Consider the following 17072-nt stretch of genomic DNA (forward strand, 5'->3'; position numbering starts at 1 on the left):
GATTGTCCTTCAACCTTCCCAGTAAATCGGATGTTACAGCATATAACTTTTTGATGTTTCCTTCTACTTTTCCAATCTTGTTCTGGTAGTACTCATCCTTGGCTCTAGAAAGTTCAGCACTATATATATTTCTTACACCACTATATACTTTCTTTGACAGGTCAGATTTGTCATTCATAAAGATTTTCTCTATTGATCGGTTGTACTGTTTAAGCTGTTTTAGGTATCCTGAGTGTCTTACGTCTGTCGATACTAATATTGTCCATTAGTATGAAGTCGTACTTTCCACGCACCACCCCGCACCTTTTAAAAATGTATCTTACTTTTGGCTTCTTCTGTTACTTGACAATGTCTCTTAGAAGCCACTCACAATACCCCAACGCACCACCCCGACCTTTGATACATTTTTAGATAATATCAATTTACTTTATTGTTCTCTCAATACTATTTCTTATCTAACAGACCAACAAAACAGTACTAAAATATACCCACCCTACCCTCCCCCACCTTTCAGATGATGACCTTTCTCTGATGGTTAAACCCGTTATTTCGGCAAGCGGCGTTTTCTGCTAACAACTCTTGTTAAATCCGTTTTACATCAGCCAGAAGAGAACTGTAATTTTCTTTCTTTTTTTTAAAAAAAAAAAAAACGTCCGTTTTTCTAATGGCGTGGCTTGCTCATTATCAAAGAAAGAAAGAAAGAAAACATTTTTAAAAATTCAGACCATCCTGATTGTAAATTTATACGCCTTTGGGATATTGATCGAACAATCAAAATGACAACAAACAATTATGATGGAAAAGATAAAACAGAAACATACAACATTTCCTGAAATCGTTCTATAACCTGAAACTGCCATTGTAAGCTTTTTAATGTGAAAAATGTTCAAAGCCAGCGACAGAAAAATACTATTGGTCTAATCAGGCTGAATATTAATTCTATTATTTGGATTTACTTCATTGTTTGTAAAAGTTCTGATAATATCTTTGCTCTCATCCTGTTTTGAAAAGGGTATTCCAGAGTTATTAGACATTTCAATTAGTTTAATTCTCTTAATTGGAGACGTGCATATTTCTAATATCGCACATCTTGTCTTGATTTTAAAGGCATAACCACTGATAGTGCGTTACATGTGATAAATTACAATATCACTAAAATGATCCAGATTATTGTTCCAGATTTAGGACTTTAAAGGAAGTTTAATATGTTCGTCAGTTTATTTTTAACAGGTTTTTGTGTTCTTACTTTTAACAATCTTAGTGCTGTCTCTGGAATATCACTCTGTAAACGAGTAATATGATACCACACCCAGTCATATTAAACTAACACCGCGGTGACCAGTCCAAACACTATGAAGCGACTAGTGCAATTTTTAAGTCTTTGTTATGATGAGGCCTTTGAGTGAACCTAAAACCTCCCGCAAATCGAAACGGACGTAGTCTCACTAAGCTAACGAAACGGTAGGTTAAACTGATCAAGTCAGCTCACATGTCATTCTAATATTTTTATTCATTTGCTAATGTTTTGACATAGGATTTCGAGTAAATCCTCCTTAACTAGCTGACTTATTTCATAAAAATGATAGTATTGAGAATCAATATTTGTAACTGCCTTAGCAACCTACTGGATAAGCGTCCGCTACGAATGCGGTAAGTCGTACTTTCGCTCATAGACTGTATCGTACCAAAAGCGCGAAAAATGTGTCCATAACACACTGCTCCACGCTCAGCATTTAAAGTTCTCTGATGAGGTATCAGGAGGGATAAGTGTAAAATGAAGAACGTCTCATAGCTGACCTCGATAAAGTAAAATAACGATGACGCCAAAAATAAATACAACAAAATATATCAGTTGATATGTATAAAAAAATTGCGAGGATGTAACGAGTTGGACAATTCTTAAAAGAGAAAAAAATCGCGGTGATTGCTATTACACCGCGATTTACAATGAGCCTTGTCGATATGTTGTCCCACTTGATCCCAATGAAAATATAGGTAAGTGTTCTCATGATATATGCTAATTCTATTCATTTTGCATCAATGAAGTATGAAATAATTCTGAAATTGTGTTTGTAAGCTTGCGAATTACATCTTTGTCAACAAAATAAAATGTTTCAACGATTAAAAAACACTTTTCTTTCTTCGCAGTTCCGTGCAGAATGAGCCCAAATATACCTTTATTTAGTACATAACTTTGATTTTTAACTGGAAATTTACAGACCCGCCAAAAATGAACTTCATTGAAACAAATATATCTATAACCAAAATAAAGGCCCTCGCTGCATTAATTTTGCTAACACGTTACCTGTTATGCAATTAATCTTTATTCATTATATTTTGAATATTTTAATCATAGTTAAATGTATATCTTACTCTTTCGAATCAGAAGTCTGTTTGCACTTGTCTAAATATGTTTACCCCTAAGTCTTAGCCTCATAAATTTCATTATCAATTTAAAAGAGACCATATGATTGTATATCACAGTTGTTGTTGCACATCGTGTATGATTATCATCATGGGAACACAATCTATGGTTGATGTTTAATACTAGAAATTAGGAATTGGTCTTACTAATGATTCGTTGTTTTTATACGCTATAAAATAACTTAATTTCATAACCTGCGAAGTACGCTCTTTAAGGTTTAAAAGTTCCTAGAAATCTTACTGAGTCCGATCACTTGTTCAGCAGCGTTTTCTTTCATAAATAACGGCATAGTACCGCTCTTTCGTTCTTGCATTCACACGCTTCTTGCGAAAAGCTCTAATACTTGTGGTATATATCTGAGAATATAAATTATTTCCTTCTAAACTGAGCTCGTACCTTTAAATCAGACTTTCGTTCGATAGAGGACGTCCTGGCCAGTCGCTAAAAAGTAAGCCAATACAATAATGAGCTGTCAAAATAAATTCACCTAAAATATGGTTTTTATATTAGTATTGACTGAGATCTTGGCTAATGAAGACCTAAGTCTGCAGGATTTATATCAAGAAAATGCACTACGAGATGTTTGCAATTGTTGTCTTTGCAGGTAGCTTATAAAATTTATTGAATTTTATTTTTTTCTTAAATATAAGATGTTACGTTTCATGATTTTCAGTTTATATTGGTGTAATTATTTTGAAATTTATGTAAAACTTATACACAACATATTAATGAATCGGAACGAAAAGGTTATTGTCTTAGTTTTAAAGTTTGATATAGACCAGGAAATAAATTTTTATAAGTCTCACATAAAAGTAAAGCTAAACGTCTTATATTTTACGTAGTATTTTTACATGCTGTATGAAAGGTAATTTAGATAAAGTCTGCCGTTACTAATCTCTGTGTACTTTAATGTTAATTACAATTCCAAATTAAATTAAATTGATAACGTAAAAAGTGTTTAATTCCTTTTTAGTCTTCTGTGGGATACATGTAAGTCATGGAAGCAGTAGTCCTAAATACACGTGGCCTCTCTTCACTGGAAATCCCGTACTGGAAATAAAACAAGATGTTGCTGAAGGAAAACAAGGTTGCTTCATTAAATCAGGGAGTGTCCATAGTACGCTTGATTATAGCGGTATTTACCTGACAGGAAGTGCTCACTCTTACGTTGATGTTAACATTGATGACTCAGCAGAATTTAAGGACTTTTCGTTCACCGTATATGCTTGGATTGAAAACGTTATGGGAGCAGGAACAATATTCCACTACAAACAGACTGGAACAGGCGGTGAAGACACGGTTGCACAAGACATAAAAGATGTGATTTTCTGGAATAACCAAACACATTTAGCTGCAGAAACATATGGACCAAACAATGAATTATATAGTTCCACTACAGCTGAGTTCAATATTTCAACCATGGTTCAGCAATGGGTAGGACTTCGCTTCAGCCATTCACACAATCAACAAGTTAAGCTTGTTACAAACACAGGTGTTTACATAAAGATGGAAACAATGCATCACACGCATCTTGGACAACCTGGTACGCTTAGATTTGGATCTTCATTCAATGCTTCGCGACCATCTTTCTACGGAAATCTTATATGTTCAAATATGTATGACACATTCGACGGCAGCCTATCCGATTCACTTAAAGAGTGTGCAGCTGGCGTCTGGCAGCAAAACACAGGTATTTTAAGCATATTTCTAGATTGTTGAGTGGTCGGATTTTTATAAACATGTAGAAAATATATGCATAAACCGGAAGTGTACTGATGAAATCATATTTTAATGTCTGAACAGTCATAAAGAAGAATGTTTGAATTTGAATATAACGCTGATATATAACAAAATTACTGGTAAATAAAAAAAGAATAAATTGAATAAAACGTTTGTGGCATATTGTCAACATAACAAAATAATTATGAATGCTTCAAGAGAAAATACATTCAATCAACTTAGCCACACTATGATGCAGAAAACTTTGATATGAAGCAATATAAGCACCAGATTTGGTGTTTATTTTAATTTTAAGATAAATTGGCACAAAATGCACAAAATCAAAATAAAATTCGTTTATAATATATGAATGAAAATAATGTAATTCTATCTACGAAAACAATAAGAAATAAAATTGCCAAACTTAACTGCACTTTATGTGCTTTAAAGGCTATTAAACATATTGCATGAAATAATGAAAGAAGATTTTACAAACGCAACGCGCGAACTTGTATGTGTGAAAATTAGCATTTTGGGACCTCACTAATTGAGATACATTCTGCAAAACTGACATGTTTAGATCATCTTTTCTGCAATAAGCTGATTTCAGAAGTATAACATAATAGTTTTTTTATTATTATTATTATTGTTGTTGTTGTCGTCGTTTTTGTTGTTGTTATTTACACCTTCAGTAGCACACTCACAAGGTATGTCGGACGATGTAACTGACAGCTGTACTGGATAGCTATTTCAGTTTTCATCCTACGCTATACCGCTTGTTTCATCTTTTAGGTATGATGTTATTTCATTATCTCACAATAACATACTCGATCATACCGAGTCTTTTATAATGTTACATGGTTCCGTTTTGTGCTTCCAGCGGATCTCTTACATGATTTATTGTTAGACCAAAAACATGATATAACAGTAGCCTGTATGCATAAATCCATTCAGGTAAGGTAAATGGTTTTGACCTTCAGTTTCCGCTGTGTAGAAAAATTCCAGTTTCTAACGAATGGAAATCTCTTTGAAATAACAAATAAGTTAAAATAACGATACTCAGTGAATGATTTTAGCAAACAATGGAAACTGCATAATATGCTTTATCAATCAATTTTCAAAAATCATAGAGACTGGATGTATTCTAATTCACCGTCAAAATGGTCAAAGCTTATTCAATACAGTTACAACACATAATTATTGTTGGAAAATTTACATTATTATTCCACCATATTATGATGGTAAAACGTTATGTCTCTTTGATCAAATATGGTCCTACTGTTGAAGTTCCCAAGTGCGCATGTCAGTAATGAAGCATATAATCAGTCTGAATGATATTTCGAAACATTGATAGTATGGTGTGTTTGGTGTTCACCGCTCAAACAGTTTGACGGTACGCTTTCGTCCGATTGTATTGAACCCTATTATAGCAGTTCTTAAATTTCCCCGGGACTCGGCTGTATTGAAAAAGTTTCGTAGAGCCCTGTTCTATGACATTGTAACATGATGGTGTTAACAGTGAAGTTGGGTGCACGCTATAAGCAGGTTTAATTTCCCCAGTGCTGTGTTTTCCACCGGTTCAGAGACAGTGTTCCCATGTGTTCCTACATCTAATTGTTGTGTCTTAGTTTTCTACACGCCTTACTTGACCTATTTTTTGTGTATAAACGTGATTGCATGCGTGTTGGTCCTTTGCATTACAGAGCGCGCACTTCTAAGGGTTTCGGTTTGTTCTTGGAAAGGGATGTCTTAATGTTATTTTAAATAAACTGATTGCCTTCATGTTATAGCATTCTTCGAATTGTGGTTTTTAGAGTTTTTTAATTTCGGCTACCGAGGTAACCCATTTATTGTCCCCGTTATAGATGTGCGGGGGTCGGGGATTCATCCCCCATCACATCTTACAAAAAGTAACATGATTGCTATTACAACTAAAATATAATCATATTAGCTAATGAACTGTTGTAACAAAATTCTTGGGGATTTTTTTTTGATAATAGGGACTAATACCTTCTTAATATACAATTTAAGTGAATCTTTATTTAACTATACAAAAAAGTATTTACTTAATCTGTTTAATTATGCACTTCATAAAAAGATTATATGCATAATATTAGTTAATTAGACAAATCATTTTTTTAAATAAAAAACAAAAATTAATAAACATTTGTAATGGTTAAATTTTACATACTGTCTTCCGTTGTCTAGCGATTTAAAAGCATTTTTGCGTAGGATAATATTTCACTTAAAATATAAATAGACAAAATCTGCATTTCGAAGATAAAAAGGCCTTTAGTTCGAAACAAAAACGTTTACTTTCTATGTGATTGTAAATATTTTATGTAAAACATAAAACAACAGGTTTCGGGCGAAAGAGAGTGAAAAATGAAAAACCTGGGTTGGTGAGGACACGTAGAGGGGGCATCTTATATGTGATACAAAAGAAACATAATGTCAACAGTAAAAGCTTACAAGTATATTCTTTCATATATATTCTATATCGTTTTATAGTGTTTTGGAAGTTATTTAACCTTGTGTTTTACTGAAAAAAACTTCAATGTATTACTCTAGAAAAAGATTTTAGTATTTTCCCCATAGAGTTTCAAATTAAGTCATTTCAAAATTTTTGAAAGCAATATATCTTTCCGTTTTGTAGTAAGAGATCATTTTTCTTTTAAATATATCGATTGATGGCATCTGACCTTGTATTTTGTTATAATATAAGAAGTGTTTGGCCTGCAACAGAATAATGTTAATAGGTACATAGAACTTCTATTACCGAACAAAATATCTGAAGGATTCCATTCTGCTAAATCAATGTTACATTTATTTCTTATATAATTTAATAGTTGGATCCAAAAAAGCTTAGTTATCTCACAGTTCCAGAATAAATGTATTATGGTTTCTTGGAAATTGTTACAAAAAGTACAGCTATCATTACCAGTTATATTCATTTTCTTTAACAAATAGTTTGTGGCTAAAATTCTATGGTTTATCCTATACTGAAACCAAATTAATTTTGGGTCTTTAGTAATTCTAAAAACGATGTCATATATTGAATAATTAGGTATATTATTAACTTGTAAATTGAGTAACCCATTTTGCCATTTTAGAAATGATTTTGGGTACTCTCTCTTTTTATTTATCTGCTTATAGATTGATCTGCAACCTTTATTATCTTTCTTTAACAAAGCAAGACTTATTGGTATAAGCGGATTGTAGCTTTTTACAGGTAAGTATCCAATACCCTTAACTTCGAGGAAGCGCCTGACGGATGCCAAAAGGCCATTGTACTCTAGAAAATTAGTCCTAATGTTATAACTGGAAATAAAGTCGTAATATGTGAAGAAATTTCCTTCGGCATTAATGAGATCGCCTAAAAATACACCCTTTGCAACCCATCTTCTATAACATACACTTGAACCTCCGACCTTAATACCTGGGTTATACCACAGATTAACCGCTCTAAATTGGCTACTGCACGTCGGATTTATATTTAACATTAGAGAAAGATAACTAGATAACACATTTTTCCAAAAAGGATTTTGCTCTTGAAGCATCTTTCTTTTTGTATAGTCTGAACCATATTTATAAATGTCTTGTAAAGCCGGATAAATATATTCAACCAATTGACTGGATTTATTATTCATGTCTAACAAACGTCTTAACCAAGTGGCTTTTAAACTATGAACAAAAGTCTTAATATCAATCATTTTAAGGCCACCGTATTTGTATTCCTGTGTAATTGTGCTTCGTTTTACTTTATCTTTAGAATTATTCCAAAGAAAATTGAAAAATAACCTTTGCATTATATTAAGTTTTTCTTGTGAAGGATTAGGTATTGCTAAGATTAAATGGTTTAGTTTGGCGAGAGCCAATGTTTTATCACAACAAGTTTTCCTAACGGTGAAATCACTCTTTTTGACCAGCAAGAGAAAAGCTTTTTGATTTCCTCAATTTTAGCATCATAATTAATATTTACCATGTGTGTCAGATTAACAGAGAAGTTCACCCCAAGTACGGTAAAAACAGTGTTTTCCCAGTATAACTTATATTCTGGGCAGAGAACAATTGTACTATACTTTCGTGCTCCAAACCATATAACTTTTGTTTTCACTGTATTTATATTAAGGCCGGAGATTCTGCCATAGAATTTTAAAACTGACATTGTGTTTATTAAAGAGCCATCAAGTAAGAACTTGTGTCTCAGCAACTGAATATAATCAAATTTTTAACGTGTATTTTAGACATTTATAATATGTGTATATCTTAATAAAACTGCAAGATTTTCTGTCACAAAGATATGATTAGGTTGGGCGACAAAGCATCACCTGACGACAGCCTCTTTGCAAGAAGACCAGTCTGACATTGACCATTTTTATTACACATGATCAATATTAGTATAAAATAACGAAATCATTATTACTGATGAGACCAAATAAATCAAACCTTTCGCCATAAAATCCACATACGTATTCAAAACTCTGCAAAGTTATAGTAGTAGAGGACCAGATGTTTTATTTTTCTGTAAAAAACAAAATGTAAACAAATGCCTAATGTTAGTTGCATCAGCCGCTGGTCAAAAATCTGTTCGGTCTTCATAATAAAATTATGACATACTTTTTAATTTAAGGCTGCAGCAGATCGATTTGTAGACACATTAACAAAGAAATAGTCCATTCTTAAGAGAGATTATCTTTGTTCTTTGTAACATTTTACTGTGTGATAGAAAGTTCTCCAACAGTTATAATTGATAACTTTTAACAAAAAAGCGATGTCATTCCAGAAAAACCTAATAAACTCTAATGAAACCATCATTCCTGGACTGGTTTATTGGGCATCCTTTAAGTATTTCCATTAGTTGTTAGTCTCCTCGAGAATATGTTTCGTTTCGAAAGTTTGGACTTGTTTATATTAAATAAATCATTAAAGAAATCTCCGTGTCATAACTTAAAAGCTAAATGACGTTACTTTCTGTCAGTATTCTCCTGTGTTTAAAATTTCCATTTTCCGTTTTTTAATGTGTCATAACTAGAACAAATTTCTGTTTTCTAAATTGCAAAAATATTTCGCTGTTTTCGCCTCTTGAATCCATCTAGCTCTTGATCTTACATAACTCCTTCCATTCTTTTTCCTCAAATCAACAAGTCCTCTTTTACTGTCTAATAAATCATAATTTATAACTGTTTGTTTCCATTTTCATTTCTTTCTCAGTGAATTTTCTTATCAATTTTAATTTTTTTATGGAATGCAAAAAAATGGTTTTTTCCTCTAACTGCTAAAAGAAAATTTAAAAAAGCTGATCATTTATGTATGTTAATTTGAAAGGCCATCATAATAGTCATTATATGTTCAGCGATTATGCATATTGAGATTATTTTGGTTTTTATAACCGTATTTTTATTTTCCTTTACATATGTGTATTTTAATAAGAGTTAATAGATTTCCAGTTGATATTCCTTTTGAATTACCAAATTATGAATAAAAACTAAGAATGGTCGTCCGATATCGTAATACTTTAGACTTAAATCGTAAACATGTATCCGTAAAGAAAAAGTCCAGTCTTGCTTAATGATTCTTGAACCATGTAATTTATTTCTAAGTGATTCACACTCCAGAGTCTATAAAAGTTAAAATCGACATTATACTTGTACTTCATCTTGGCATTTGGTATTTACATTAACATAATTATACGAATTACTTCCGCGTTAAGAATTAAATTAAAGTCTCCGCCAAATGAAAAAGAATTTTATAACTGAACATTTTATCAAAACCTCTGGGAAAAATTGATTGTCTTGTTTGGACCTATATGGTACAACGTAATTCTTTATCACATATTTTACAATTAAGATTAATAAATACCTCCTTATCACGTTCACTTTTAATTAATTTAAAGTTGAAGTTATTGTTTACAAGAGTTGCAACACCCCGAGATTGACTACTGTAACTACTAAAAAAAAACATTCGTAGCCCCATTGACTTCTTATATATTTTTCTTCCACCTCTGTAAAATGAGTATCTTGCAACATACAAATGGTATACCTTTTACTTTTTAAGAGATTAAGTACATCTTTCCGTTTATTTTTGTCGCCCATACCCTGAACATTCATTGTTATTGGTTTAAACAATATTTATTTTTCAAATGAATTACATGCAATTCATACAATATACACACTACAAAGTTATAGCTATACAATATAACATAACAAATTTCAAAAGGTGTTAATGATTGTTCACAGAATTGAGGAGAAAGCTTGGAGCTTATACTAATGCCTCGCTTCTGAAGGTCGTATAATGCTGCACTTACGGTGTTCAAACATTTCAGTTATATGGGTTTAAACCTACGTGAAACAAAATATAAATATGTAAAGTGAAGGTTGATAATAAGAAATAAATGAAAACTTGGAATGAATAGCTTAGCAAGCATGAGCAGCATACGTACAATGATAATAGTTGCAATGATATCAGGTATCGCATATGTAATGTTAAGTTAAATAGAAAAGAGTGGAAGATGAAAGATGTATAGAAAGAGAAAGGAGGGTCAAGTTCCAGGTAGAAGCAAGTGTGGGTTCAGTGTTTGAAACGTTGGGTTTGAGTGATGTAGTCATGTACATGTTGATATATAATCGTGTTTGTGTTGTTGTCAAGAGTGTCATTTCCAAAAAGTAGAATATTTGTAGTGATTGGTGTTACGTTTGCTAGTTTGTTTAAAAGGGCAGTTCTTTGATTTGTATATAGAGGACAGGACAGAAGAAAGTGGTTTGTATCCTCGATGACTCCACAATCACATAAAGGGCTATCAATGATGTTTTTAGAGAAAAGGTGTTGTTTAAGAGAGCTACAGTGCATGCGTAATCTTGCATGTTGTATTGAGGCTTCTCTATTACCAGAATAGTAGAAGTTTGGAACATTTGGATTGTGTTTATTAATAGCATGTTTGAAGGCTGATATTGATAGTGAGTTTTTTATATTGTCAGATAGGGAATTCCAAGAGGTAATTGTAGATGGTAAGAAGGAGTTTGCGAAGAGTTGACTATTTCAGGAGATGTTTCTGATGTCTTCAGAGTTACGTAGACCATACGGGGTGTTGTGTCCTACAGTAGCTGGAATCATGTCTGTGAGATATGAGGGCGTAAGTGAATTTACCATTTTGTAGAAAAGAATAAGCTTATGTTTTCTTCTACGATCCTTTAGAGGTTCGAGTCCAGTTTCTCGATAGAGATTTGCGGAGGAAACAAGTTGAGTAGCACCAGATATGATTCGAGCAGCGTCCAGTTGTATGCGTTCAAGGTCGTCTTGTTCGCCTTGAGGGATATTATCCCATACAATGTCAGCGTACTCAAGAACAGGCCGGGTGAAAGAAATGTATAAAGTTTCAAGGGATTTTCTTTCTAGAGTGAATTTAAGGGATCTGAGTATGTGTATACGTTGCCAGGCTTTGTTTTTGATTTGGTGAGTGTGGTTTGTCCAGGTACCGTTGTCTGAGAAAGTAACACCCAGGTGTTTGTGAACAGTAACGTTTGCTATGTGTGTATTGTTGAAAATGATTGGTGGATGTATTGGTTTGTTTCTTTTGCGTGTGATTATTAATGACTCAGTTTTGGAAGGATTGAAAGACACGAACCATTTGGTAGCCCAAGAGTTAATTAGGAGAAGATCAGAGTTTAGTTGGTTTGCAGCAGTTGCAGGATTGTCAACAATAATGTATAGAGTTGTATCGTCAGCAAAAAGACGTATTGGAGAGGAGATGGTAGTAACAATGTCGTTTATGTACACAAGAAAAAGAAGAGGCCCATTGATTGAACCCTGGGGAACTCCAGCAGAAAGCGTAACTGTATCAGAACGGGTACCAGACAAGACAACAAATTGTTTTCTATCAGAGAGGTAGTTTTCAAGCCACGAGAGAACCTGACCGGAAATGCCACTTTGGCGAAGTTTGTACAACAGGCCACGATGCCACACCCGGTCGAAAGCCTTGGAGATTCATTGTTATTATAGAGACAGCATTACTCATTTAACCCTTCATATTTTACACTACAATTGCAATCTTGGTGGGAATTATACAAAGGATTTACGTTTCTTGTATGTATCAAAAATCCCCCTCCCTGACCAGACCATCCACATAAATGTCATCAGTGTTCTTATGTAGTTTAAACATAATTAAAGTTTCAAATTGTTGAAGAGAAACTGGTAAAAATCTAGGTGTTTTAATGTATTACGTTATTCAGATTTGTTAAATAGAGCTAGTCCGAAACAAAAATGGGACTAATAATATCAATTAGTTAATCATTTACAGTCAAGACATGTATCAGGCTCTATGTTTTACCAATATTTCATTTCCAAAAACTGTGTATCGCACTGCAAGGTTGACCAGTGTACAGTCCATTAAACTATTTTATCCAACCACTGAGTCACGCTTATTATTGCCGCAACAAAGGAATTTAATACAGGTGAAATCAACGATTACCGAAAGAGGTCACAGAATATGCAAATGACTCAATCAACCTTAGCATGCTATACTTCATATCTTATAGAACCTATTACCGTGAAATAAAATCCATGATATGTGTACATGTAGTAGTATAGTGAACGTGTAATAACTTTTTACACATACGCTATATATGATATAAAAAATTACAACACCAGGCATCCAGTTCTGTTCATAACTAATTGTGAGGCCAAAGTATTGCATTTGATCACAGCGGGTGCAATCCATCTGCCAATATTTGTGTTGTATGTTCTAAAACTAGTTACGCATATTTTAAGTTCTTTTTAAACCGTGCAAAATATTAAATAATTAAGCATGAAACATCACATGTTGACAATGTCACTATTTTACTCAAACAAAAACATCTACTATTTTTATGTTATTCCTATTAAATAAACTAGAGACGGGTACCTGCAAAACCTGTTTTGGCAGGTGGAGCCACTGCTCGTCACAAAAGCGCGGTAGCTATTTTCGGTGAAGCATAACTTGGCGCTCAATCAAAACACTCTAATTTTCGGATTTCCCCAATGCCTGGTGCGTAATACACAGTAAATATAAACAAACGCACGTGCTCAAAAATCAAAACAGAAAATAGTAAATCAAGACTGTAAATTGACAGATCTCTTATGACTAGGCAATAAAATTATTACGTGTCACACATAATACTCTATACTTGTTATAACAAATATTACCTAAACTTTATTTTTAAACGTGGAAAATAATGAAAAAAATAATGTATTGATAGTAAAATCATTTCAGAAAACTGGCTGAATCCTAGAAAAAGTAAAAGTAGAAAGTACAGTATACGAGTACGGCAATTTAGTTAGTATGGCTGTAAAAAGGGAAATACATAAAGATGGTCTCTATGATGAGTACTAAAACTTTAAATGTTTTCTTAAGCAAAACTGTTTTTAAATGCGCAAATTATAAATTATAATAGTTTCAAATGTATGAACATGCTCACGCATCGAAAGTTTCATACAGGAAAATGTTAATAGTTTAAACATGGAATGATCGGTCTTAACCTGTTAACCTTCCTTTGCACCCACTTCTGCATGTAATTTATTCAGAAACTACTATTTTACTGAAGTCAGTCTTCCTATCAACGACAATCTTTTTGTTGTTTTTGAGAAGGGCTATTATTTTACCCTCGTCTGACCATGCCGTTTTCACTTTGTCCTGAGAACTTGTGTGTTCAAGTAGTTTTGCGTTATGGTGGATCAGATCCTCTCTAATATCTATAGCTGAGTTTTACAAATGTCTTCGCGCCTTAATGACATCGTGTTTTGTGAAACGAGACACAAACTTACAAATAATTGGTCTGTTGGCGTCACTTGAAAACCTCCCCATTCTGTGAGCTATGTCAATATCAGCAGTTGATATTTTGACGTTGAGTTTTTCATTTACCAACTTTGCAACTCTTTTTGCGGTCTCCATGGATGTTTCATTTTATTTTTAATTTATTTTGGTCTTCTAAACCGTACAATCGGACAGTGTTTCTTCTGGTATACTGCTCCAGGTTATTTATTTGTTCTGACTGAACGGTTAGCTTTATTTCGCGCTCCTGAAGTTGTTCTTTCATTCTTTTGTTCTCCTCCACTATATGAGCAGTTTTTTTTCTGCATATTTTCCATGGCAATTTCCATATCTGAAACTGTATTACGGAGATCAAACACAGACCTTTCCGCCTTCGTGACCCTATCTTTCAAACCATTTACCTGTTTATTCACATTTTCAAGTTCTTTCTTGACTTGACATTTTACTTCTTTTTCTAACTCTTTCAGTTTTGTACTAACAGAATTCTTCTGTTACCATTTCTTTAAGCTTTGATTCAATAAAAGCTTGTGAAGCAAGTTTATTCAGTTTTTCTGACACATTTTCAGCGTTTTCTCTATATTATCGTTTTCGAAGTTTTCAGTAGGTTTTAAATGTTTATCAATCGTTGTCAGACCATCTTTTACTTCTGGTGGACCTTTTTGTTTTGATTTATGTTCAGGGTAGAGAACCTCAGGAGAGTCCGTCTCACCGACCGTTTCTTCTGCACTTTTTCTTTTTTGGTTTGTGGCATTATGGATTTTAAGCTTATTTGTATGTTTATGTGTTATTTTGACGAGAAAACACAGTATAAAAATACCTGTCAATATCTGTCAATTTTCAATGGTATCCTTCACAAAATCCCGTAAATTACGTGCTTACATTTTCATTCGATTTATCCAAATTTTTACATTTCTCTTCAAACAATCCAAAAAATCAATCCATAGTTATATTCCTTGATTCAAAACCTCTCTTTTGATACAAGTTTCTACTAATTTAACTCACTAGAAAAAACATAAATCCTTGTTTAGCTGAGAGAAAGTAAAACACCGCTACCGCGTTTTTTCGCAACCTTGACCTTTTTTTTAGAGTTTGCTACATACTTATTTTTATTTAACTGATGACCTTTAAGAGGGCTAGAAATTAAACATATAATAATAATAATCTAATTTCATTGCAAATCAACATAGTGCTGTTCAATATCTGTTTTCAATTCTTTGTATTTACAGCTGGAGCTACTCCGACGGAAACCTGCGACGATTTAAAGGGATATCTCGAGATTAAACAAAGGAATGCGTCAATAGATGCCTCGATTACAGCTTTAGATTACATGGCAACAATGTCTAGAGTAAAGTGTGCAGAATTTTGTCTGCGTACCGAGTTATGCTGGACATTTACGTTGGATAAAGGTTTAGGGGTTTGCAAAATTTACGATGCCGACTATTCATCAAACATCTTGTCAACCATCGGATGTAATTATTATATACGACGGGATGTGTGTTGCTGAATTATGTCTTTGAATAACTACATTTATTTTTATTTATAGCAGTAGTTGTTGTTGTTACCTGTCTGGATGCTTTAGTGGAAGGTATAAATCTCTGGATGAGCATCCGGGGTCTTTGTCGATCATTACAAGCTAGAAAGTCGCGACGTTACCGGTTTTCTGTAGACTGGTGCTGTTATCATTTCTGGACCTTTGAGATCATTAAGTAAATTCAGTGTTGCTGTAAAACAAAGTTGGTTCTAGCGAGTGTGAAGGATATCTGATTATCTCTCATAAGTATTCTCAGTCAAACTTTTATATATATAGAATTTGATAATTTAGAAAGTTCGGGATATAGTGATGCGCGGGCACTTTCATTCACGATTCATTCATGTTTATTACACGTACAGTTTAGCGGGATTTTTTGTTCCTTTTTGTTTTTTTTTTTGTTTTTTTTTTTGTTTTTTTTTTTTTTGCTGTTGTTTTTTTTTGCTGTTGTTTTGTTTTTTGTACATGTCAATACACATCTACTCAATGTTGGAAGAACTGTCCTGCACTCATAAATCTTCGCCAAAAATGTTTGAGCGTTTTCGTTATTTTACGCGAAATTTGTATCCTGAAAATTTTACATTACATTAAATTACATTATTAAAATAACCAATAAAGTTAACCAATGACACGGTGACGTAGTGGTAAGCTCTCTCAAACGTTCTCTGTATCCGCATTAACATTGCCTTGAATTCAGTTCATACCATTTTTGTAATTCATTGTTATGTAATTGTATAGATATTATATTTATTCTTAAATAAATTTTATCAAACGTATTACTTAGTTATTCAAGAGCACCATTAGATGTGGAAATACTGTGTAGCTCACGGTGAACGGTTTGTAATGCAACCACTGATTTAAACTATTTTATCTGGATGTATGAGTTAGAAGGATGTAACAAAAATTCGCATCTGCTGATCATTTTTATCAAGTAACGGATAGGAATACAGTTCTGAGGATTGATGTTAAATATAGTACAGATTTCATCGGAATTTGCTAACATAACGTTTGATTATGGTGCTGTCATATCCACTAGCAATAAAAGATATTTGAAATTGGCTTGATTTATTTTTTTATTATACAATTTAATTCGTTTGGCGCAGAGGTTAGATGAGCCCAATAATGTAACAACCAAAAGTCAATACTATAAAGAAAACCCATTCAATAGACAATGACCCTAAACGTATGTATTTCATTGTGTAGAAAAATGTGAAATCCCGAGAAGGAGTTTTTGTAGAACACAGCTTTGGAATGAAAAAAAAATATCATATTATAACATTTGTAAAGAAAACTTTGTTTCTAAAGTGTGTAAGTTGTGAAAATTAGGATAAAAATACACACCCTTACAGAAATACAAGCTGATGCAGGAAATAATATAATAAGTATAAAAAAATCAACACTTTCAAAAGAAATATTTCAATAGAAATTTGATTACTTAATAACAAAATCCGACCACAATATAGAATCTTTTAACGAAAATAGGAAATCAGAAATAGGGAAAAATAAGGATCTAAATCCATCAATTTTATCTGAAGTACAGAGTATAGTTGCTAACGAGGAGACGAAACTCATTATGTCGAAATACGAGTAAACAG

General features: G+C 33.0%; 1 protein-coding gene across 1 annotated transcript; it reads left to right on the forward strand.

Moving 5' to 3' along the window:
- Positions 1-2895: 2895 nt before the first annotated feature.
- Positions 2896-15733, forward strand: LOC128558837 (uncharacterized). The gene is made up of 3 exons (XM_053549049.1): positions 2896-3029; positions 3399-4115; positions 15176-15733. Exons 1-3 carry the CDS (start codon positions 2993-2995, stop codon positions 15451-15453), a joined length of 1032 nt encoding a protein of 343 aa, XP_053405024.1. The 5' UTR covers positions 2896-2992; the 3' UTR covers positions 15454-15733.
- The last annotated feature ends 1339 nt before the right edge of the window (positions 15734-17072 follow it).

The sequence above is a fragment of the Mercenaria mercenaria genome, chromosome 7, assembly GCF_021730395.1.
Source record: "Mercenaria mercenaria strain notata chromosome 7, MADL_Memer_1, whole genome shotgun sequence".
In the NCBI taxonomy this organism is placed as follows: domain Eukaryota; kingdom Metazoa; phylum Mollusca; class Bivalvia; order Venerida; family Veneridae; genus Mercenaria; species Mercenaria mercenaria.

Bases quoted from the DNA above. Each gene is read 5' to 3' on its own strand.
- LOC128558837 (XM_053549049.1), top strand. From the start codon at position 2,993: ATGCACTACGAGATGTTTGCAATTGTTGTCTTTGCAG. The intron at 3,030-3,398 runs GTAGCTTATAAA...ATTCCTTTTTAG, and splicing joins TGCAATTGTTGTCTTTGCAG to TCTTCTGTGGGATACATGTA. The intron at 4,116-15,175 runs GTATTTTAAGCA...TTGTATTTACAG, and splicing joins CGTCTGGCAGCAAAACACAG to CTGGAGCTACTCCGACGGAA.